The sequence below is a fragment of the Aphelocoma coerulescens genome, chromosome 3, assembly GCF_041296385.1.
Source record: "Aphelocoma coerulescens isolate FSJ_1873_10779 chromosome 3, UR_Acoe_1.0, whole genome shotgun sequence".
Lineage (NCBI taxonomy): Eukaryota > Metazoa > Chordata > Aves > Passeriformes > Corvidae > Aphelocoma > Aphelocoma coerulescens.
In genome coordinates, this window is record NC_091016.1 from 25,910,497 (window position 1) to 25,935,292 (window position 24,796).

The 24,796-nt window shown below is 37.7% G+C and overlaps 1 protein-coding gene across 1 annotated transcript in view; it reads left to right on the forward strand.

Moving 5' to 3' along the window:
- The window catches only part of USH2A (usherin), a 388,199-nt gene that overhangs the window by 248,692 nt on the left and 114,711 nt on the right, over positions 1–24,796 (forward strand). The window contains exons 41-46 of the mRNA XM_069009544.1: positions 9,301–9,635; positions 12,769–12,891; positions 15,442–15,605; positions 17,582–17,791; positions 19,155–19,357; positions 21,175–21,287. Coding sequence (XP_068865645.1) covers positions 9,301–9,635; positions 12,769–12,891; positions 15,442–15,605; positions 17,582–17,791; positions 19,155–19,357; positions 21,175–21,287 — 1,148 coding nt within the window. The remainder of the gene's footprint in view (positions 1–9,300; positions 9,636–12,768; positions 12,892–15,441; positions 15,606–17,581; positions 17,792–19,154; positions 19,358–21,174; positions 21,288–24,796) is intronic.

Consider the following 24,796-nt stretch of genomic DNA (forward strand, 5'->3'; position numbering starts at 1 on the left):
TTTATTATTTTTGGTATACATTGTATTTTCAAAAGGTAAACAGAGTGGTGTTACCAATGCAATCTGAATAGTTTGAGGGTATTAATTTCAGCAGTAAACCAATCCTGATTTTTTTTCTTTGCTCACGCATAATTTTAAGCTATGAAAAAAAGCTCTTCACTATTAGACAAAAAATCCTGAGCTTATAAAATTACATTTTAATTTCTGAGGAATTGCATGTTACCTCCGTGTTAATTGCAAATCAGTTCAATATGAGTACAGTGGTTACTGTAAGAATTAATAACGATTGACCACTAGTAATTATGATGAATTGCCAGACTGCTTATTGAAGATTTGGGCAATGTGCTTCCACGACTCTGCCCTCTGTGCTTCTATAGGTATATCTTAGTATTCCCCACAATTTATAATAAAGCATTTTTCATGGATTTGCCAGAAGCTGCAATGCTGAGTAAATAGTAGCTCTAGTTCAATCATGTGCTTACCCACATGTCCATGTTTCACTGTGTGAGCTTTTACACATTGGCTTCAACTCTGAGCACAAAGACTCACTGCAACCTTTAAAGCTCCGGTTAATGTGGTAAGAACATAATAATTTTCTATCTTACCCCTCTTTTTCTTTTGCCAAATGCATTCAACACTCAATCCTAGGTTTAAAAGCTTGTGAGTTACCAGTGATTGTAAGACATCTTTACTGGATGTCTTTTCCTGAGATCAGACATGTGTGTTCAGTTGTAATTTCATTGTATTTTGCTCAACTCCGAGATTAAGTAATCTACCAATACTGAAAGTCAGTTGGGTCATTTATTTCTTCTGAAATCTGAAGTCAGGCAATGCAGTTTTCACTCTTATAAGAATTAAATTTCAAAACAGCGTTGCTTTTTAAATTTGTTTTCCTTTCTTACTGAAGAGTTCAAGTGCTTATTTTTCTTCTTCTTCCCAGCGTGTTATTAATATTCAGAAACTCTTTAAAGCCCTTTAATGTCCAAACTGTATGGACTCCTCTATGAATGGTGGTCAAATTTAGTGCCACTGCTGCTCGTGTAGTCATGGACTTGTGTTTTCCACCTGGAGACAAATATTTTTTGGATCTGTTAAGACTAATTTTTGTCAGAAATGCTGAAGCCTGGATGTTTTTATTTCCATGACTCGGTTTTACTGTCAATTTTCATTAATTTTAAATATTTAAGTTAAAATGTTCAAAATAGTTTAAGGTGACAGCATTGAATTGAGAAAAGTGACTTACATGTATGCCTCTCCAAATATCTCATTTCTGAGTATCTCTTCTGCTAAATTCTCTCTCTCACTGTACAAGGCATTGGTTCTTTGCTGGTATCAACATAAATTCTTGTATTTATCAAGTATTTCAATTTACTTAATATTGTTCCATTTGATATTCATCATAAGCAAGAGAAAGTTGGGAACCCTTGGTACAGTTCCTGTGCAGTGAGTATCCCATAGCTGAGATATTACTTCAGTTCTGATTTCTAAGATTCTAAGACTTCTTAAAAATCTTAACATTTGTCTCACTTGTCCAGGTCAGCAAGACATTTATTTAATATTTTTAGCCTTTATTATTCCAATAGTAAAGTATTTCTTATCTCTTTAAAAAAAATGAAGCAAAGCTGTAGTTGCAGAAGAGTTCATTGCACTTCATCACCGAAGAGATAATAGACAAGGCTTGCTGCACCCAGCAGTTTTCTCGCCTTCTGCTTGTTTGCAGATGGGAGCACCAGAGGAAGCAACTGGGATTTCATCTTACTTGTCGGTCTTCTTACAGATCTGTCAAATGGATTAGCTTGCTAGTGGTGGTGTTGTTTCCTTCCCTGCATTTTTATGGCAAATTCATGTCAGAGTAGTAGGGCTCTGAGACCACTCAGGGCTTTGCTGTGTCCCTGAGGTGGTCTTGTGTGAATGCTGTGTACAGGGAGAGTACAAGAAGAACAAGGAAGCACCTGTTTGCAAAACATTTGGGGGTTTTGCCCAGATTGTCTTGAACTAGGGTGGAGATCTGCGAACTCACCATGTCCCTTCACCGCAGAAATTGCTACTTGTGGAGACAGAATGACTGTGCAGTATTCTGCAAGGATTGCCACTTAGTGGTTGAAATGTTTTCCTGTGTGGAAATAGGATGGATTGGTATGGAATTGCTTTACATTGGTGCCCCTGAGAGTCCTAGGAAGGCATAATTTCCCTCCTGAGTAGCTCAAGCCCAGCACACCTGCAGTGCACATATCACCTATGTAGTGTTCAAATCAAATTTGTGGAGTCCTTTGTGCTGTACAGTGCTCTTATCTCAGTGTCTACAATGGTAACTCTCCAGCACAGGGTGGAAAACAAGCCATCTCTTTGGGAAGGAGATTTTAATTACCTCTTGCCCTAGAGTGAGCTGTCCTCCCAGGTTAGAGCAGAAGGTATTGGAAGGGCACTGTGGGAAAGATTAGCAAGAGGCTCCTTTACCAAGCCACGGTTGCAAATCAATAGAGGCTTTCAGCTGTCAGTGCAACCAATCCCTAAACCATGAGTGCAAATATTTACTGCTACTGAAAACAGAGAGAATTTGTAAAAAAGAGAAACATATTTCCATTCCTTTATTTAGTCACTGAATCAATAAAAATGATTTGAGGATGTGAAGAATTCAAAGTGCTCCAGGATAGTACTCACTTGAGTATACAGCTTATTTTCGTAGACCAAAGCTTTCACTCTGCAAGGAGGAAAATATCAGCACGGTAGGTCACTCTCGGCATAAACACTTCCGATATGTGTGTGCTCCTTTAACATTTAGTTTTAATCAGAATGGACCAATATCTCTCCATAACATTTAACTTGCTTTCCTTTGTGCAACAGAAAGTGCAAGGCTGTCGATAATTTTTTAAAGTACCCATTTCTGTGACACCTGCATGATTTTTTTTAATATTTGCTGAATTGATAATGTGCATGGTAGCGGAGTATAATGTGCAATAAACTGCTTTTGTGGCTGATTAAATGCCAAAGTGAGGTGGAGGTATTCAGCAACTGCAAAAGCCGTTTATTTAGTATATGCCAATGCCATGAACATTATTCCTGTTACACAAGATTTGCTATACCCTAATGTACAGAAGTAGAAAAGAAATTGTTTCCTTTTCTTGTGAGGGTTGCAATTGGTGTGCTGCTTCAATCTCACACTTCACACTGATATGACATTCGGGAATGTAGCTAGGTTGAGTGGCTTGAGAAAGAGGCTGGTTTGCACAGTGAATAATTATTTAATGGAGTTCTTTGTGTAGGAAAGGCATTGTGTGGCTGGGTACACTGAACTAAATTAACTGGAGTATGCAAATATTCCAACTTTGGCCTTACAACTTTTGATAGGAGGAATTCCCTTTTGCTGCTGGGGTTCTTCCTTGAGGATTTTGGCCTGGAAAAGGCAGGTGTAGTCTTAATTGTTGGCTTAACCAGAGACATGCTGGCTCACATTGCTTGTATTGCTCCTCCTCACTGACCACTGATAGATAAAAAGCTGCAGCCATTTCCTATCATCCTTCATGTAACTTTTTTCTCAAGATAGAAGTTGGCGTGAGTTGTGCATAATCCTGATGTTTCTCTCCAGGGGAAACATTTTTTTTTTCTTTTTAGTGTTTTTAAAGAGTTTATAAGAGAATAGTTTCCTCCTGGCTGGATGGAATAAGTACCTCATTGACATATAGTTCTGGTGCTGTGCCATTGCTTCATGATAACATCATTTATAGAAACTTCCTGCAATTTGATTAGATGCAAAATGAGAAAAATAAAAAAGTTATTATTACTTCTCTCTTAATATATGTTATATGTGTTTCCTGTGAGGAATGAAGGCCTGTGGTGATTCTGTGGCACCTAACTGCCATTCTAATTTCTCTTTTTTGTTTGTTTTGCATATTGATTCAACAATGTCATTGATTTTCCATGGATTATTTATTTTTCTGAAGTATTTCCTCATGAGTTTTCTGACTGAGGAAGGGTTATAGGCTTTTTAATTCTATTGTCATTCATGTTTGTTGTTACCCACAGGGATGACAGTCTCTTACTTTGCCACTCACCTGCCATTTTTTTCTTTGTATAGAAGAAACTGAAGCAGAGAAAGCTGCTATTACACCCTACAGATTGAACAATGTCATTAGTTGTCCACAGGATCTTCAAGAGTTGCCATCTGTACTCTTTCAGTGCAGTAGATTATCATTTATTGCCGCAGCGATAAACTTTTCTAGTAGCTATTTCTCAAATTTCACTACTAAATTGGATATGCAAGTGAGCAACCACAAATAAACAAGGCTCTATTTTTATAGTTGTCTTCTGTTCTTCATTAGCCCAGAAGCTGGATAGTGGACTGCTAAATGCCTGTTGTTCTGTAAATAGGCTGGGATTAAGATACACAGGAGAAAGATTTCAGCTGCAAGGAACAGATATCACTGACACATTTAAAGCAGCAGACCCTGTAGTTAGAGTATCATCCGTGAAAAAGGTGGTGTTTTCTTTATCCATTTTCCATTTCCCACAGAATTAGTTTAGTTATAGGCACATGTTCTGGAGCTGGGCTTTTTTTGTCTCACACATCAATGTTTGCTGTCCTGTGAAGTTGCTTCTGATTACAGAATGTTGGAAGCAATGGTAATTACTCCAAGGTCACTGAAGTTGGTGACTAACAGTGAGGTGATCCTTCAGTGCTCCTCCTCTGCAGGTTCTTATGTGGCAGAGAATGAGGCTCTGAAGACCCTTCCTCTATTTCAGATTAAAACTCCCCGTTGCTGTTTCATTCTCCAAACACTTCAGTCTGCCATTAGCCCAGAACATAATTTTGAGAGTGGAAACAACCCTGATTCCTGAGCTGTGTCTGCTAAAGGGAGATGCAGTAAGCCCAGGTAACAGCTTCGTGCTGGGAAAGGGAAAAAAAGGGCTTGGACTTTGTTCACCACCCTTCCAGTTTTATGCAGGTATGCCTGGTGCATTGGGGAAATTGTTTAGGAGCGGTCAATCCTTGTGTGAAGATTGCCTTGTAATGCTGCTAAGGTCAGTGAGACCTTGGTTCATTTGACACATAAGTGCTGCTTGAGTGACTTAGGATATTCCAACACCCATAGGAACAACCTTAACTTGCACACTAGAGATTTTCCACATGTTAGGCCTGTGATTTCTTGCACAGCTTGCTCATTTGGTATGGATTATACAGTGGGGTTTCATCAGCATCATCCATCTGCCTTTGATAAAGTTGAAACACTCTAGTGTAGGTGTTTAGGATCATAAATAAATGTTCTTTTGGTTTTCCCATTACTCAAGCAAAGTTCTAGGAGTTTTTGTAGTAGCAATCTGCTATTGCAAACTTGATCATGCTGTTCTTCTGCGGTAGTCCTTGCTGAAGCTGGGTGTGACTCGTGTGCACAGTGTACGAGCAGAACTATCAGTGACCTTTCTCAGAATCTGCACTTCCAGTATGGTCCTGGCTCTTCATTGAACCCACAATAATTTCTGTTAAGACATACAAGAATTTAGGAGGAAATTCATCTCCCAAGTATTTTGGGGGAGCTGGGAGGTCGTCAGAGGACTATAGTCCAGTGGCTGGAATGCAGAATTAGGGTAGCCGGTCTTTGTTTGGAGTTTTGCTTCTTTCTGATACGTGATTTAGTCTTTCTACCTGTAAAACTGGAATAATAATATTTGCAATTTGAGACTTACAATGTGCTTTGAGACCAACAGTGAAAAGCTCTCAGTAGTGTATTTATTACATTCTGTTTGTAGAGGTTACCAGCAGTATCTAGGAGAAATGAGAATAAAATTAAGCCAAACATACTGATTTAATAGCAAACTGTTGAAGCCAGGCCTGAACAGTAAAATAGCTTACATGTGCCAATGCCTCTCCTCAAATAGCTCAGAATTAAGTTGCAGGGTTCCAACTGCTGTCAAAAAAGGAAAAAAATTCCAAGGTTATAACTGTTTAATGGGGGGAAAATGGCTAATTTCTGTCTCTTTAAATTTTGTGGTGGAGAAAATAAGGTCCTTTGATCTTTAAATGAAAGCTTCCAGAGTCATTACATTGAATCAGTTAATCTCTCCCAGTAGTTACCTTATTCTCTCTTCCTCATGGGCATCCTCTTTCATGGTCTCAGTGCTGAGCTTCAAATCAATGAACAAACTGTTACTGCTTCCAAAACAGCCTGTCTAGTGAGCTTTCCTGCTTTCATGCATTGCCAAGCTCTTACCTCAAACCTTGGCGCATCAGAGTGGAGAAGAGGTCCAGTAGTGCCACATGTGTGTTAGCCAGGCTGGCTCCATCATCTTCAGTTATGGGTCAGGCAGTCCCTTGCCTCTTGACAAGAGATGTTTGTGAGGGATTGCATATCCTGTCATTCTCAGGTGACACAGGTAATTCTAAGCAGGTCAAGTGACACAGCAGGGTTAGGGAGTATCCTTGGTTATCCCATTACCTAGTTTAAAAAATATTAATCAAAGCAACAGCAGATCTACGTATCTTTGTGTGAGATATCTGTGCCCAGACAAAAACAAGTTGCATTGTGTGTGCTGCTGACTGAATATACTCTTTGTTCAGAATGGGTTTTATTTCTCTTAGGAAAAAAATACGAAAATGTAAAGAAATTTCCCAGTGTAAGCCCCACAAAGCATCTATGTTACTTACAGCATGAGATACTCTATCTGCTAGAGCACAACAAATGCTGTGAAGCAACACCTGGGAGTTCTTTCAAGTGTACCACCTAGTGCACACACTGTGTAAAACTCAGGAGCTGAGGTTATGGAGCAGCCTCTGTTCTCCTGCCATGGTATTGATCTGTACCTTTATGTGAAGGGGTTACAGGGTATGGTGAATCTTGCACCAGTTGAATTAGAGTAATTTTGTGGGTTTACATGTAAAAGCTAGGCATTGAAAATGAAATGTGATTAGAAAATAACTCATCGTCTCTTCTAGGAAATAAGTTTTGGTACAAGGTGAACATTTTTAGACACTTTTATCCTCTGAGAGTGTAGTATTAGGAATTTTCCAAAGTATTTGGCATATAGTTCTTTTATTAGAAGCCATCTTGCATTAAGCAATAAGAGTTTTTACACCAATGCTGACAGATTTGCTTTATTAATATTCAGATAAAAAGACATCGAATATGTTATCTACACTGAGACAGAATTTCAAGATAGGTACTCCATCCTTGCAAGTCCAAGAATTATACAGCCTGTGTGGGCACCCTGTTCCAGTTTCTGATTATGTAACCCTTGCTTTTCTTTGCATTTTCTTCCCTTGTTTCGACTTGTGTCTCTTGCCTCTTGCTCCGTTCCTGGGGTGAGAGGCAGAAGAGGCCTGGACCCTTTGTAAGCACTGCTCAGCAGTAAGAAAACCATCCCTGTGTTCATGTTTGTGTTTTCAGCACAAATCTGAAACAGCCCCATACTAACCCCAGTCTACTATGAAGTTAACTCTTCCCAGCCAAAACCAGCACATATTTGTACTTGAAAACTTTTTCTGTGGTCATTATCCACTCTTCTGTTTCCTAAGCTTATCACTAGATCACATGAAATACTTCAAAATGAGAGTTCTGCTCAATGTCTGTGAGAATGGTGCAAAATCAATTCCTACTTTCTGTGAAATTTTGCATTGCTTTATTGGTAGTATTTTCTTTATTTGTTTGAACATGATTTGGGGCCAGAAGCAACAGGAATATGAATACAGCATTTGATAATTAGCCAGAGCTAAGCATTTCCTATGTGGGCATCAATAATCTTGGTTTTGCTGTCTTTACTCAAGATCACCCTGTTTCTAATTCTCTGTTTAATAGTATTCCAGAATCTGTTATCAAAATCCTTCAGCTTTCTCCAGCACTTTGCTGCCAGGTTTCTTGCAGTCTGATGTCCTAAGAGGTCCTTCTGTACCTAAGATACAGCATTTTGTAATCCCAAGGGCCTTTTAAAAATCATTTTATAAATCAAGCTTCTCTGTTTCCACAGCCATGTGTAATTGTGAAATACATTTTTAAAGATACTTATTTTGGAGTCTGGAGAAAATTAAGGAAAAAGATCAAATTAACTGAAACTTAAGTATTGTGGTATTACTATTTAACACTTCAGTATTGTCTTTGTTCATTTTGTTCTATGCATACCTAGGTTTTAGGCATATTTAAGTTTTCTCCATTTCTATCTTCTTTTCTATGCTGGATTCAATCCTTAATTATCTCGTGCCTGGGAGGAAAAGAGACAGCAATTGTTATAGATGAGTGGGTAAATGGCAAGGAAAACAGTCCCAGAGCAGAGCAAAGCTTGTATGCTTCCTGCACTGGCATTTCTAGGGAAATGAGTATTGATACAGGCTTCTAAAGCACCTTTGTGAAACTTTGAGATTCTTAATACATGTTAAGTTGCATGTCCTCATTGTGCCAGTCTGAAGTCCCCTCTGTCATGGTACCGTGGCAAAAAGCCTTAAAAATAATTTAGAACATCCACGCACTTTATATTGCAATTATTTGAGTGTGATTCCTCAGTGGAGCTGGTAAGAATAAATAAATAACCATAGATATATAAAAATGTGCTATAAAAACCTCAAACAAACTAAAAACTTAAACCCCACCTAATCTCAGCTTAGTAAGAGTAAAACCACAGTAAAAGTAGAAGTATGTATATATATATATGTGCATGTGTATGTCTACCTATATACAAATAAATAAATCCCATGAATTCTGCATGAAATCTCCAGTCTTTTTGTGATAAAGTTTTCTCAGTATAATTTTATAGTCCTAAAGTGGAAAATTGTGCCTGTTCTTTGTCTGATATTTACCAATGTAATAAGTTAATTAAAAATAAAAGGGAAAACCTGCATATTTCATCATATAAAGAGTGCAGAAAGATCTGTTTTCTTATTGGAGATAATGCAGTTACATCTTTCTGAAAATTGTGCAAACACAAAATAAGATTTGTTTTTACTCTGCCACTGATAGTCAAGCACGCTAGGTAATAAACCCTAAGAAAATAAGTGACAGTTAGTGATACTTATTATAATTAGTGTATTTTTGCTAATACATCTGAACATCTCATGGAATTTTGAATGATGTGGAGCATTCACATTTTACTGGTAAAGCAAAATAATAGATTTTTCAGTGGTTACAACTGTTACTGCGGACTTCACTAAAATTAAAGATTAGATTTTTAACTGATTTCCCTTGAAAAATCAAAGTCTATTCTGATGGAAAAGAACATCTTCAGATTCTTGTGTGCATCTGTAGCATGTTGTGTCTGTATTTCTGAAATCTGACTGCAAGAAATCTGTTATTTTAATTTTTTTTTATCCTCCTCCTTCAGGTCTCCTGGAAGCCTCCCCTGATACCGAATGGAGAAATCCTTAACTATGAGATTCGCATGCCTGACCCACGCATTGTCATCGCTGGGAACCCTTCGTCGAGGTCGAGTCATTTGGTGACCAACCTTGTCCCCTACACAAACTACTCTGTCACAGTGATTGCTTGTACTGGAGGTGATGGCTTTCTAGGAGGCTGCACAGAGAGTTTGCCTACAAGAGTGACCACGCCCTCGACAGTTCCTCAGAGTGTCAGTCCTTTGTCCGTGACTCCAATCAGTGAATCCTTTATTGCCATCTCTTGGCAGCCACCGCTAAGGCCCAATGGTCCCCATCTGAGGTAAGCCAAGACTGACCTAAATCTGACTCAGAAAATTCTGAGCGATGCAGACTTTGTCATGTAATGTCTTAATTTTGGACTTTTTGAAATTCCTCTTTAAGGCCCAGAGAAGAGCCAGGATTGTTCAAACCAGTGTGTTGTCTGTGCTGGAAGGCTCTGGGTCTTTCAGATCGATGCTGTCTGAAAAACCAGAAGGAGGAAGCACAGGATATTTGCAAAGTCAGAACTGGTTTGGGCTGCAGAATCAGCCACTTTTTGGTGATGAGTTCAGGCAACAAGTTCCACCAATAAAATGACAAGAAAAAGAATAGATCTCTGTAAACATGAGTAATTAACACATCCAGTATTCTCAATGCTCTGGGTTATTCCACATGAAGAGAAAGTGACCATTTGGAAGGATGATGACATGAAATAATCTTCAAAAATTAAATGATGAATAAATTTTCAATGAGACAGTGCATAAGAAAAATGGAAGTGAAAATGCTAAAAGTGTGAGGGCATAGCCAAAATAGGAAATGCAAGGAAGTGCTGGCTATAGCAGGCTGGATTTCACCATAGGAGCCAAAAAAAGGAACCTCCTCTGAGGTTTGTCTGGAATGATGGGATGGGAATCTTGACTTGAATGTTGATTACTGAGCATGTGTGTGTAGATACACATTAAAAAGATACGGATTTGAGTGCATAAAGGTTTATAAAGACAAATATATCTTTATATATACACAATAAAAAATGTCAAATCTTTCATTCTAGTGCTTTAAGGTATCGTGAAACATTGTGCATGGAATTACAGCTCTGTACTCCACATGTTCTGGTTGGTAGCTCTCTTCTAGGTGCACTGATGGGTTCAATAATTATCATGTAATGCCATTTCAGTTGCGTATATTATTACAGCACAGTAGCTCGACTTTTTCTTCAGGCTTAATTAGGGCACACTACAACTGAATGAAATGATGATTGCTCTACAGTAAAATTTGAAGTTTCAGAAAAGCAGTGTCTGTTATTCTGGGGTTAACAACATGACCATTTTACCATAGATTATTGAAGTAATTCAGTACGACCTACATCTGCAGATTTCATTTCTTTCATGGTGTGCCATGCTGCCCTCAACAAGAACAACCACTGAAGCAGCTGCTCTGTACAGCATGATGGAACAAGAAGTCTGCAGCAAGCAGAGTAGCAGCAGCAGCTGCCAGTGGGGGTGATTTACACATGATCGCCACTCAGTGTTCAAAAAGATTTGATGTTTTTCAAGACTCATCTATGAAATATATTGGACAGAATATGCCAGGATGGTTTCCTGTAAAGCTGTAATGATCTGTCTTTGGGTTGACACTGATGAGCCACTCATGTGAGAGTTGTTCTTGTTATAAAGTCATCTGATTTTTTTGATGGAGTTTAATTATTTTTTGCTATTTAATTTCTGAAAGTACAATCCCAGCTTCTGCAGTAATTCAGTTTGGCATCACTAAGTGGCACAATGCTTGCTTGTACCTGTTGAGGATTATTCCCTAAGCTCAAGGGCAAAAGTTGTTGGAAGTTGTGCATGTACCCCTTAGCTGTCAAGGAGCACAGGAAGTGTCAGATCTCTTGTAAGAACAGCTCAGTTGATTTCTGGTTCTGAAGAAATACTAAATCACTGTGTGCAGTACCTGTTAAACACCTCTTAATTCAGGGTCTCAAATCTGGAATGGTATTGTCCAACATGTCCTTATGAGACTGGAGATGATCTTAACTTTAAGAAGCGTCAAATTACACCCAAAGCCACTGGTCAGCCTGATAATTGCAACAGAGGGGTGACGCACAACAAGGTGCTCTGCAGAATAATTAAACATGGAAACATTTTCACAAATATGCACTTCAAATGAGAGTGTTTAAGATGTGCCTGAATATCCACATACTTTGTCTGGAATTTAGCAGTAAGCACCTTTCCAGAATGGGAGCAGCTCAGCATTTCAGAGAATCAAGTTGTGTTATAAGTGAATATATATGCATATGACCCTAAACTGCTGGGCACCAGTAGAAACCCTGTTGTACCTACAGTTTTATTAAAACTGCAGCTCACCATTAAAAGCAACTTCAGACTGGTTCTATAACTGGTAAGAAGGGTACAAGCATCTGGTGTTTTTCTAACAGAACAATCAAAATGAAACAATTATTGGAAGAATAAATTATACAGTTCTGAGGAATGTAATAAAGAGCAATAATCCTAAAGATTTTGAACAAATATATCTAATTTTGTTTCCTTTAGAGTGTAGTTTCCTTTGTAATCCCTAGAACGATTAGGAAACGCAAATTATAATATTATCCCCTTTAGTTTGTGTAGGCACTAAGTGATCTAATTTGTGTTACATTCCGTAAAGGTTTTGTGTAAAAGATGATGGAGAGTTTGTGATGCAGCCTGGGTGGAAAGCATGTTTTCCAAATCAGGCAGTCTCATGGCTGACCTGATGAGAGATGGGCTTTGGCTGACCTGCTGTTTGGAACAGAGACAGGAATAGTGCTTCAGATACCAATTAAAACCAGGATGAAATAGTTTGGTCTTTCAAGCTCACATCATGAATTTCTACCCAAATACAAAGGTGCCTTGCTAAGGTCTATGGATGGATGGAACAGTTAACTCCTTCTGTGCCTGTTTTCTCCTGCAATTTACACTGTGGTTATTTGCAAACACTTCAAGTACCAAGGCACACTTAAGCTAGTACTAATAGTAAAATAGTAATGCAAGTGCTCTTTGTTCCAGTACATTTGCAAGAAAGAGACCTAATCCTTTCATATTCTGGAGTAACCTGTGCTTATCATGCAAGTCTGCATAAGACACTGTTACTGGGCTATTTGGACTTGGTCTTGATAACATTTCCATGAACTTTAAAATCCATAAATCATTGAATAAGCTAGTTTTTTTTTCAAGTGTAAATGCTTCATTTTCCATTTTCAAAGTAGTTCCCTTTTTTTAAAAGTAATTGAATGTTTTAAATCATGAAACATTAAAAGGAATGTTTATCTGAGGAAGTTTACAGCTGTAAAAACAAAATAATGTGTGGCTTTAAAAAAAAACCTGGTTGGGTTCTTTTTTTTTTTTGTGTAATAACATTAGTTGAGATAATCCTGGTGTTCTGCTTGTCTTTTGTGTTAGATATGAGCTCCTGAGACGTAAAATCCAGCAACCACTTGCATCAAATCCCCCTGAAGATTTAAATCTGTGGCACAATATTTACTCAGGAACTCAGTGGTTTTATGAAGATAAGGGTCTTAGCAGGTGAGATTACAAAAACTATAAAAACAAATGCTGGCATTTTGTATAGTGTATGTTTAATAGTTCAAAGTATTTCTTGTGTCTTTATGTAGTGAACATATTAATTATGTAATGAAATATTTTTTGTCATCATCTTTGGTGTTAATCATTCTAATATGCAGGGATTTATTATTAGTCTGTCATTCTTGACTTATACATTGTTTTGCTTTGAAAAACAAATGAAAATAAAAATCTCATGAAATTTTAGCATCGATATGCTCACGCAATCAAACCATTTAGATTTATGTGTACAGATGCTCTAGATTTGTGTGTTGGCAAAGTTATAGCACAGGCAGAATGCATGTTTGAGGGAAACATCTGAAACTTGTTTTCAGCAATGTTTTTTTTTTAACCTGATTTTATTGTTTTAGCTTCATCACAATTAAATGCAGGGTGTTGAGAGCTGGGAAATGGAGTGTGTGCTCTGTTCCTCAGTATGTAAGAGACCTGCTGTTTGGGGTAGAGCAAGACATTTGCTCTTGATCAACTTTAGTTTCTACATCTTGAAGTCAAGACTATTGCTCCTTAAGACAAAACACCCAAATGAAGAAATTGTAATGGAAGATTCAGCATGGATTCTGCATTGGGTTTTTGTAGATAGAGTCTCAGGAAAACCCTCTTGGATAGTTTCAGTGTGTGTGTTCTCTGTGCTGGCGTGCTTTATGAGAACTCCACATCAATCACTGACCCTCAAATATCTGTACTTTGCTTCTACTTCTGTAAGAATTGTCTGAGCATCCCTCCTGAGCACAATGGGAATCAGGAGAACGTGACCTCTGCTTCCTGTCAGAGACACACTGAACTGAGCTGAGGGCAACTGCCTCTGGCTTGCCACTGCCTACTTGCTGATAGCCACTGCTCATTTCTGTCTGTTGCAATAACTGCTCATGGAGCTGTTCTTGTACCAATCCTGCTCAAGTGTCCATTTCTTTCTTTCAGCCATGCTTGAAAGTCTGCATAGAGTTGCTTTGGTTTTAGCTTTGCATATTTCAGTGGTGCTGGTGTGTGCAGCAGTTATGTCAGTGATTCAGAGGGGGAAATACATTCAGACAGAGCCCCAGTGACCAGTCATTAGGCACCATGACATTTTGGGTTGAATGAGCTATGGCCAAAAAAGTGTGCCTAACCCTTGGACATACCTGAATACTTCTCCTGGGGAGGGTTCTGCAACTGCAGCTATGTTTTTGCAGCTAACAACTCAGGATGAGTTTGTGGCTGGAGAGAAGATGCTGCAGAGGGACTCAAGCACTCAAGCCTTATTTTTCCCTGAAAGAAAATTCATATATCAGCATTTATTTTCATTTGTCATACTTAAAACATGTTTCAGAATTACTAAACTTTTCAGATGGTTTCTTCATTTCTAATAGGCTACGACAAACTCATTTTCATTGTTGAAAATATGGATCAAAAAATGAATCTCAAATTCTCATCAGTAAATTGCAAGAATAGAGTCCTTTCCTTATTTTATGTTGCTACAATGTCCAAGGTAAATCTCCATGTTTGCAAGTGACAGAAGATGCAGAGAGAGAAATAAGATGTGTTTTGTATATTTTCCCCGTTCGTCAATGCTTAGTTAGAGTTGGAGCTAGTGGATTCCCATTAATTTGCTTTCTTCTCTGTGGGACTGCTAAAGCTTATCTCTTTTGAAAATCATGGTGTTGTTGTAAAGTGTCTAAAATAAAATAAATATTAAAAAACTAAAGTAAATATGCACTCTGAGTACTTTTTGTACTAAAATCTCTAAATACTAGGCATTTACTGTACGCTCCCTTATTGCGTTTGTAATCATTCATCCCAATGTGTGGCAGCTTCAGTGAAAATTTGAATGAGATGATCCTGAGTTTCTGTCTTCATGCAGTTTTGTGTGAGGCTTTTTATGAGGAAATTAAATTTGAGATTATGAAATCCCACTTAAAGTACATTAATATGCCTTTTGATATAGGGAAGAAAAGATGACGTGACAGTCACTTGGTTTACTAAATATACATGTAGTATTTAATAAAGCTGTGTAATTGGAATATGCAAAGTTATGAGGAAAATTAATTTATTCAATGAGTTTGAACTCCTAAGTGCCTTTTTTTTGGATATTTTTGTAGTAGAAGAGTCCTGACTGTGTGGTGAATCCCTTTTACAAATGAGACTGCAAGTTAAAATCAATGGGTTACCCAAAAGAGGAAAAAACCCTCATTTGATTAAATTCTGATCCAAATTTTGGCAGGTTGCCACTGCTGTAATTACATATTGAATTGAGCTATAATCTCTCAACACCTCACAGGCTACAACTATGAAGAAGTGAAATAATGTGGGTTTATTTTGTTGCCATGTTAATGGTGCTGAATTATTTCCACAAAATAGATACCTCTTATGAAGTCTTCATTGGTGCATACCATACAGATGAATTTTTGTGCAGGGGGACAAGAAAGAACAAAACTTTGGCACAGGCAGAAGGTTTACAGCAAATATTTTCTATGTCTGCATTTTTCATTCAATTTAATTATTTTTAAAATGTCTCAGGTACACAACATACGAGTACAAGCTCATAGTGCACAACGAGGTAGGATATACATCAAGTGAAGAAGTGATAGCTACTACATTAGCAGGATTACCAGAGAAAGGAAGTGTCCTCATTGCACGTGCTGTTAATCACACTGCTGTGGAAGTGGAATGGTCAAAACCAAGTAAGTGTGCTTAGTATTTATTCCAGTAACTAGATGTTAACCTGCCATCACTTTCCATGGCCTGCCTCACTCTCAGAGGAAACACAGTCCTTGCCTTGATTTATAATGTACCTAAATGTCCTTGAAAGGAGAGGAAAGAAATAGGAAAAAAAATGTGCACATTTTGCTCTTTCTCAGTCATGTTCATATTTATTATGTGCTCTTTCTGCAGAATGAGAGCAGTGAAAATGAAGAAATAGTTAATGCAAACTCGTGAGACATGTATAAAGCAGTGCTACACAAAATCCTGTTGTCTTTGTGGCCTATTGCATCCCTTTGTATAAAAATTTACATCTGCATTCGTTCACAATGAGAGGATTCCCATTCTCTTCCTTTTTGCTCTGCTCCTTAAAACGAATTTAGCCAATTTCTCTAGTTGGTTTGTTAATACAGCAGTGGGGAATTTCTTCATGACTTAAATGCAAATGGTATTGTAAGGACTGGGTGCTGAATTGCAACAAATGTAGTCTCTTTATTTTATAATTGCATGCCTGAAGTAAGCATGCTTATAAAAACTGACAAGTACAATAGATCTGAAGCAGCTCACTGAAGTTTCATTACCTTAGTAATCTAAACCCCTGACCTTCTAGATGTAGGTAATGCAATCTGGTTTTATTTTCATTCATATCTTAGAAATGTCTTCCTTATATGTTTGTGAACGTAGAAGTTAAACACCAAGACGAGGCCATTCATTATTTGAAAACCTTATCATATTTTATTACTTCCTATGTTGCAAATAAGTGTATTAACTATTTTGTATATCAGTGTTTCATTCTTTTCCATGATACTACTTTTCAAATTATTCTTGTGTTTTCTTTGGGAACTTGAGAGCCCTCAATATAAGTTGCCTTGCTATCTTTCCCTACTGAAGGTCTCTGACTTCTAAGGATTTAGGCCTTGTATCGGTACCACTTAAAAATAGCCTATCATTCTTGATTAGAAGTTTCAATGACAAACCCATAGATTGTTAAGTCTGGAAATATGCTTTTTGGCTTTTATCAATACTCTTTCCCAGAGAGCTGGGTCCTGTTCAGTATTACAGTGTGTCATTTCAAGATGTATGTGTTAGTGCTTAAAGTTTTTGTCGTAATTATACTTTTCATCTCGATGCATAGTGGAAAAGCAGTTGCATTTAGTCAGACCTGAACTTAAACTGTTTGACAAAGGACAGATAAGATAACAGATGACATCTGAGTCAGTGAAATGTAGAAGACTTGCCTGGAATCTGTGCTTATCCATCAGCTCAGACCAGTGAATGTCCTTCCCTGTGTAGCCAAAAAATTGTACTGTTTCTTCTTTCTTTCTCTGGGGAAGTTAATGCTGGCTCAAATACATTTTAGAAAGAAATGTGAGAATTTGGGGGGTTTTCCCTGTATGTATAATGCTTCTGAGTGTGTTACAGCTTTACATGTAGATGATGTGATCGATCATGCTTGTTCTGAAACAATAACACATAGCTTCTCACTGTCACTGTGGCCAAAAGGCTGTCTGGGTAAAGGTGAATGTCACTGGAATGTATGGCATAGGCACAGGTCCTTTATTCATAGCTAGAGGAATAACATGGAAGTGGAGTGGGCTCTGGGAACGTTGTTCGAAGGGAAGGACCAAAAAGGCCTGCACACCACTGCTTCCAGTGGGTTTTATCTATTCATTTGTTTATTCCATTGTCTTCATGGGGATGTCTAGAGAAAGAAAGCTTTCTCCAATGTTGAAGGATGCTGAACCATTAATGATTTTGACAAGTTAGGGAGAGAGTCTGCTTCACTCCTTAAAAGGGTGAAATTGGAGGCATTTGATGGAACCTTTCCTTTTTTTTTTTACACAAGAGGATCTGCATAAAATTTGTTTTACTCCTCACAATAAATGTTGTTGATGAGAAACTTGCTGACTGAAAATTTCCCAGTTGATATCCCAACGTTTTTCTTTTCTTTTCCTAGCACTGCAGGATTTGCAAGGAGATGTTGTTTACTACACCCTCTTCTTGAATTCTACTGATGAGAGAAGATCTCTGAGGATCCAGGCTGATGTAAACTCTGTAATCATAGATGATTTGCAGCCCAACACAGAGTATCAGATATTTTTTCAAGTTTTTAACGGAGTCCACAGCATCAACAGTGAAGTTGTGCATGTGACTACCTCAGATGGAGGTTGGTTAGCAGTGAATGCAGCTTGGCTTAAAATCTGAGAATGAAATTGATTGATTTTTGTTAGGGTTGAGATCAGTCATCCTTCCATTATAAAATTTCCGGTATAAAAGGAAAAAGGTCTAAAACGTTAAAATGCTTAAGTGCTGCTTGTCATCATGTGGTGGATCAATAAATGGTCCCACTGAGAGAGCAGGAAAAGCTCTAATAGCAGATATTAACCCAGTTTGTTCTCATCTTCTGCTGCATATTCCTGTCTGTGTGGACTAAGTTTGGAACTGAGTTCATATCAATAAATGGTGGAATTTAGAAACAATTAATGGGTTTTTTAAACGATCTGCTCTGTGAAGCGACGTGCTTTTGACATGACAGTTGTACACAGGGTCTCTCCTGAGTCACTGGAAACTCTGGGTGTAAGTTCAGCCTCTAAGAAAATTCTTTATGAGTCATTTCTATGCCAGTGGGCAAGTACAGAGCTGGGGGTGGAGGTGGAGGATAAAATAATAATAATAAAAAAATTTGCACATCTGAAATGTGTTTAGAATGGTCTTTCTAATCTTTTTGCTTTATAAAGTCTCATTATAAACATTATAATATCATTACCTCAGAAGCAAGTGTTCCAGGTCATTAGCAAAGCACTTTAAGGGAGGATTCCATTTCCTTTCTCATGCCAAAGGTCAGCACCTTTTGTTTATAAAATGGAATTGATGGTAAGGGCAATTTTTCAACTGGTAAAGATGGGTTCTTATGATAAAAATAGGTCTTTGCATGGTTATTTCTGACATGCTTAGATAATTATGTAATTTAACGCTAAGGAAGGTGTTGGTTTTTTTTCTTTTTTTTTTTTTAAATAAATGTTAGACTTCATCATTACCTATAGTAATCAACATTTGAAATCATTTACATAATGGCAATATTGCATATTGCTTCATCTATAAGGCTTATAATGTCACGTTCCATCAGACATAAGGTATTTTGGTCTCAGGTTTTGCTTTAAAAGCAAAATGCTCTATTCTTTCTTTTTTTCCTTTTTTGAAGAATTAGGATTGGGAAGACATAAAAATAATATTTGCCTATTGGCAGTGCAGATGGGTGAATAATTTATCATCATATCTCACTGGCCACATACTACTGATGATTGACACTATGCTGCTGGTATAAAGCATTTTACCATCAGCTCTCATGATTTCTAACTGAGAGTATAATAAGCCAATTTACAGAAGACTACAGACTGTGATAACTTCATCAGAGGAAAGCAGATAAGCAGTGAACCCTTTGCTAAACCTAAATACTAATCTGCATTTGGTTAAACAAGTGCTTTTGCAGAGACAGCTGGAGTTTATTCAGTTTCTTCCTTTATTTCTAGAGCCTGAGGGCATGTTCCCTCCAGAGGTTGTCATCATCAACAGTACAGCTGTACGTGTCATCTGGACATCGCCTTCAAACCCGAATGGTGTTGTCACAGGCTACTCTGTCTATGTAAATAACCAGCAGTACAAGACTGGAATGAGCGAGCCGGGATCCTTTCTTTTGGCAGATTTGTCTCCCTTCACCGTGTATGATATACAGGTTAGAGTATCTTTTCTGGGTTCTGTAATATACTTTAATTGTACTCGTTTACTTCTACTTGGATTTCCCAGAAGAATATCGTTTCATAAATTTCTTTACACACATGGACCTGTGTTTGCACTGATGCTCGTGTGCATATCCATACAAGGCATACTTTTATTTTTAGCATATTTTGGTTTGTGTGCACTTTTCATAACACAAATTTCCATTCTCTCTTTTTTCAAAGTGTCAAAACTCCATTTACTTTCCTCTCAATGCTCTGTGCTTCAGCATTAGCAAAGCCCCAACATATATTACAAAGAGGCAAAGATTCTACTCCTACTCATTAAAAGAAAATTACAATTGTTAAGAAACATCAGGCCTGCATGATATATATGTACAGTGAAATAATGATGTTGCATTTGACATGCCATTATCAATTTTTTTCCTTATGCTTTTGAGGAGAAAGCAGAGCTGATCTCTGAAATCATCATGGTACTTTCTATGGTCTTAATACATGCAACATTTTTTCTTTGCTTTTCCCTTTCTCTCTGCCTCTCTAGTCAGATATCTAGTGAAAGGCAAAATACTGTGGGCAGAAACATAATAATAAAAATTAAAAAAAATTCTTTCTGTCCTGACTTTGTATTAATATATTCAAGAAATGGATTTTGACACTTAATTGTAAATATCCCTGTCTATTTCATGAAGCTTTGGTTTACATTATTATATATGAGACAAACTTAGTAGTACCGTGTATACTTTATTCTGAAAATTTGCAGCCAGGTACTGCATGCCATAAATAAACATCACAGACAGGCACACTGGAACAGATTTCTATGCTCCAGCCCCTCTGAAGCAGCAAACCTCCATCCATGAATACACATATGACTTTATGAATGCCACTTGGAAACACATTTGTCTTTTCTCAATAACAATGCAAATTCAGTGTACTGCCTCACTTATAGACCTTCTATATTAATTTACCATGGCCACCTTCTGTTGCTTGAGATGTTAATTATTCTTCTCTTCTGCTTTGCTAGTATTTATATTTGCATCAATGTGATAGGTAAAACCAAAATAGTTTTGGGTTTTGGCCTTTATTTTTTTTTTCCTTTTGATTCTTTTTCTTCTTTTCTGGGAGACAATACTATCTTGGATGCATGTGCATCTCACTGGTAAACTTACTGCATTATTTTTTTATTTTCATGGTTTTTTTTAATTTTGAGTAACTTCCCTGTTAACAATGCAGAAACAATGTTATGATCCTTCACAACCTATTTTGCTTTGCCCCTTCTTAGTTTAATCCCAGGAATTGAAGGCATAAGAATTTATTTCTGTGGCATTTTTCCATTAAAAATTGCTTGATTTCTATTTTCATTTCTCACTTTTAATTTACAGAATAGACATGAAGGGATAGAGAACACTAAGGAAAAAATATTTTTATTTTTATGTCAGAATATATGGTAGGAATAGCAACCTTACTGAAGGCCTCAGATGAAAGCACATTTTTACTCAGTATTGTGTACCAGGGTTTACATATACATGCAGAAAAACAAATTCACTGCAACTCTTTTGGTGATAATTTAATAGAAAACAGTAATTAATGCCAGAGGGCTGCATATACCCTTCTTTTGAAAACGGTGTGGGAAAATGTGATACAGTGCAGTATATCTTTGGCAGATATACTTATCTCAAAGCTGCAGTATTTTCCTGGCTGTATGGAATCTGTTAAATAGGAAAGAATTCCATCTTGGGTGAAGAGAAAGTTTGAACATGTAGCAGAGTCGAAAAATTCCTGCAGCTGAGTATGTGAACCTCATATTCCTTTCCATCAGATTGAAGCCTGCACGGTGTATGCCTGTGTGAGGAGCAACGGGACCCAGATCACCACTGTGGAAGATGAGCCAAAGCAGCTGTCAGCGCCCATTATTCACATAATTGGCTCAAGGTACTGTGCTATAGGTGGCTTTCATGTCTCAGGGAGATTTGTAGCAGGAATGGGGACCAGAATGTAAAGTTGTCTTCTCAAAATTGAGTAAGGTGCATAAAAGAATTTGGTATACACTTTGAAAACGTTTTTAGTGGTTGTTATCTTTGGTCTTGGAGTTTTTGTGCTGAAAGATCAATCAAAGAAGTCTCACCCTTGGTTGATTGTACATACCCATTTGGGTATCACTGTGCTGTGATAATAAATAAGGCATAAGTGGAAATACTTACGAGACGAAGTGTAGTGGAATGAAAATTATCACATTCTTCTGTCAGTTAAGAAGAGGAAGATTAATGTTCAGGGAGCAATGCGATGCTGATAATGGAAACTTAGAATAATTCTGGGTAAGAAAAGAAGTCACCTATCACAGCAGTACGAATTAGTGAGCTATCTGGAAAGGCGTGCATATCTGTGTCTCCTTGAACCACTGTTTGCAATCTGCCTACCCACTACATCCACGGGCATGGGCAAACTTCCTAATTGTAAAGAGAGCATCAAATCTGCAGTCCTTAGAAGCAGCCAAATAGTAACTTCCTCAGTGATTCTTTGGGAGTTCATATCTTCCAAAGACAAAGTAAAACTAAACTTGCAAACACGTTTTTCAGAATCACACCAACAATAAAGCAGTTAACCTCCTGCGTCTGTGTTATCGTTCCTGTGATTTTCCACTTCTGCTGGAGTATGCTTATTAGCAGAGTTTCTTTCATCAAAAGAAAAAAAAATCTATTGAAAATAACTGGTATCTACCATCTGAGCCTTCCAAAATGGCCTGCAGAATGGAGTTGCTTCTCCAGTCTCTTAAGGACTTTGGCTTCCTGTTTGCTATTTGTATATTTTGCTTGAATTGAGCATTTGTCTCCGTATAAGGGTGAAATTAAGCTTGCTATTTTTCTGTCACACATACAGATATAGTCAAATCTTGTTTGATGATAAGAACTCAGTTCAGGGTCTCATCTTTTGCCCTTGGCTTTAACTTATGTATGCCTTTGTCTGTATTGTCTGTACTTGTCTGTACTGCAAACACTTATGCATGTTTCTGCTATTATATATAGACTAAATATGTCATAACACATGAATGCAAAAGGATCAAAAACGCCTTCCTACTTTATAATCTGCTCAGCCAGAAACAGACTCTGTTTCTACACTGCCTTTTCCTACATGTCATATTATCATCAGCTGTTCTTATATCCCAAAAGAATACTAACTACTGATCGATTGCCCGGACATGTCTGGCCGTGGCCTACATGTGCCCCGGGTAGTTCATTTATTTGCCACGGTGGATTTGCTAGAGTGGAATTTAATCAATAGCTAATTCATTAATTCTGGTCCTCGAGTACGTAGGGATTGTGCAGTGTAAAAATGACTGGCTGGCTTCAGCTTTGATTGAAATATGACAAACACTACAGCTGACAGCCTTGGCAGGTGCTGGGCTGAATATGAATTTTGCTTATTTATCCTCCATTAAAGAAAAAGCTTGGGCAAAAAACCTACCCAGTTTGTGTGGACAAGAGGACATTTTAATACATATCATCAATACATCAGAGAGTGAAAAAAGGCTTTTCTGGAGTATAGACTCATGGGATACCTGAGTTATAATAAAGCCTGTGCAGTTTATTGTCTTTAATTGGAATCATGGCATTTTTCCCTCTTCTGAATCAGTTTGGGGGGCTGTATTATTGATGAGAATGCTGTAGGATAATGTCTTTGTAGCATTCACAAATAATTGTTTTAAAATTTGCCTCAAGGTGCTACATGACAGAAATTATAATTTCACCCACCAACTTAGAAGTCTTTCTGATAGCAGCTCCATCCACACTGTTCTAATGAAGGTTATACCACCAGAGCCATTATAAATACCTTACTTTTCCACCCCTTACAGTTAATAACTCAGCTTCAGGCTGAAACTTGGCACAAAAGGTCGCAGTCCTGATATAATTATTTTATAATGCCAAACTTCAAACAGAACACAGTATGGGACCCAATCCTGAAGTCCTAAGTCAGGTTCTGGTTTGTTGTGTTTCTTGCTTGCATTTAGGGCTTTTTGCGGGAGAGGTCGCATTGACCATGTTTAGGTAGAAACAGATGCCATTGAAATCAAGTATGCTTTTGGTTTGTTTTGTTTAATTAGGACCTCAGGATTTGACTCTGTAGACAAGCATTTTATTTTATTGCACAATTTAGAAATTCTCTGAGTACTGAATGCAGGTGGTTGCTGACTGAAAGTTTGGGTAGTGGATTTAATTCTCATGGTGTGTTGGAAAATACTTCATTCTGCTTTAAAACACTCTTCTGTCTCTTTTTCCTTGTATCCAGCAATTCTGTTGCATGCCTAATTCAAAGGCTGATGGCTCAGAAAACACCATGTGGCCTAATTTAGGGAATCTAGGAAAAATCCTTCATGGTTTCATGAAGAGAGGGCCCTTTAAGCACCTTGGGGAGAACCAGAAACCCTGGTCAGGATATAATGGAAAGCTCAAAGCAGATAAGGCCATGGGATATAAGGCCATGGGTGGGTTCTTTGGCTTGGTGTTCAGTATCACGGGACTTAGGAAGGTTTCTATATCAGTTGCTCTTTGTGGGTGAATGAGGAGGAGGCATTATTTCAAATGAACATGCTAGTGAAAAGATTTTAGAAAAAAAGTTGATAGAATGCAGCAACAAATTATTGGGATTATGGTATTTGTTCATGAGTTCTAAAGGACATCAAGTATGAAAGTGTCAAACTGCTGTGCTGTGTTAAAGAGCCTTTAAATTGGTCTAATTGCTGGACAAATGGAAGATAAGAAAATGTAGGGCAGATTTCACCCAGGGGATATTGGTAACTAAAGACCAGGAAGTCTGATTTTCCATACTGGGGAGATGGTCAGAGAGCCAGAAGACACCTGATCGCTCTCCCTACTCTAGTCATGGGAAACACGAATCACGGAAAGATTTCTCCAGGAAGTTTGTAGCAACAACAGAAGCATGATGCCATTTATCAGACTGTCTGGCCTGTGTCATACTGCCTCTCTAATTATGTCAGCCCTGCATCCACGGTGCAGCAGGTACTTAACTCCTGTGCAATAATGCTGCAGCAGTTGCTCAGGATGTGTGATCTCCTGATGAGGGAAGTATTTTATCCATTAGTCATTAATAATAGCAGTGTTCCCTATCTTAAGACTGTCAGGTGAATCTTGTGGGTTTTTTTTTGTTTTGCTTCCAGCTCCTAAAGGTAAAGTCATTGAGTCTTTGAGGTTTTGATTTTAACTCTTGCATGTGATGAGACTAACGGAACATTCATTATCAAGATTCCGAAATGAGGCCTTGATATATCTTTAATCTTCCTTGTTAAACCTTTAATACTGTGTTGAGAAAAAAAAATTAAAATCAGGAGTCCTTTTCTGCCTTATGGGCACTTGGAGCTGGTGATGAAGCAGGAAAACCCCAGAATTTTATTTCCACAGTGTTTTATCAAAATATATCTGAAGTGA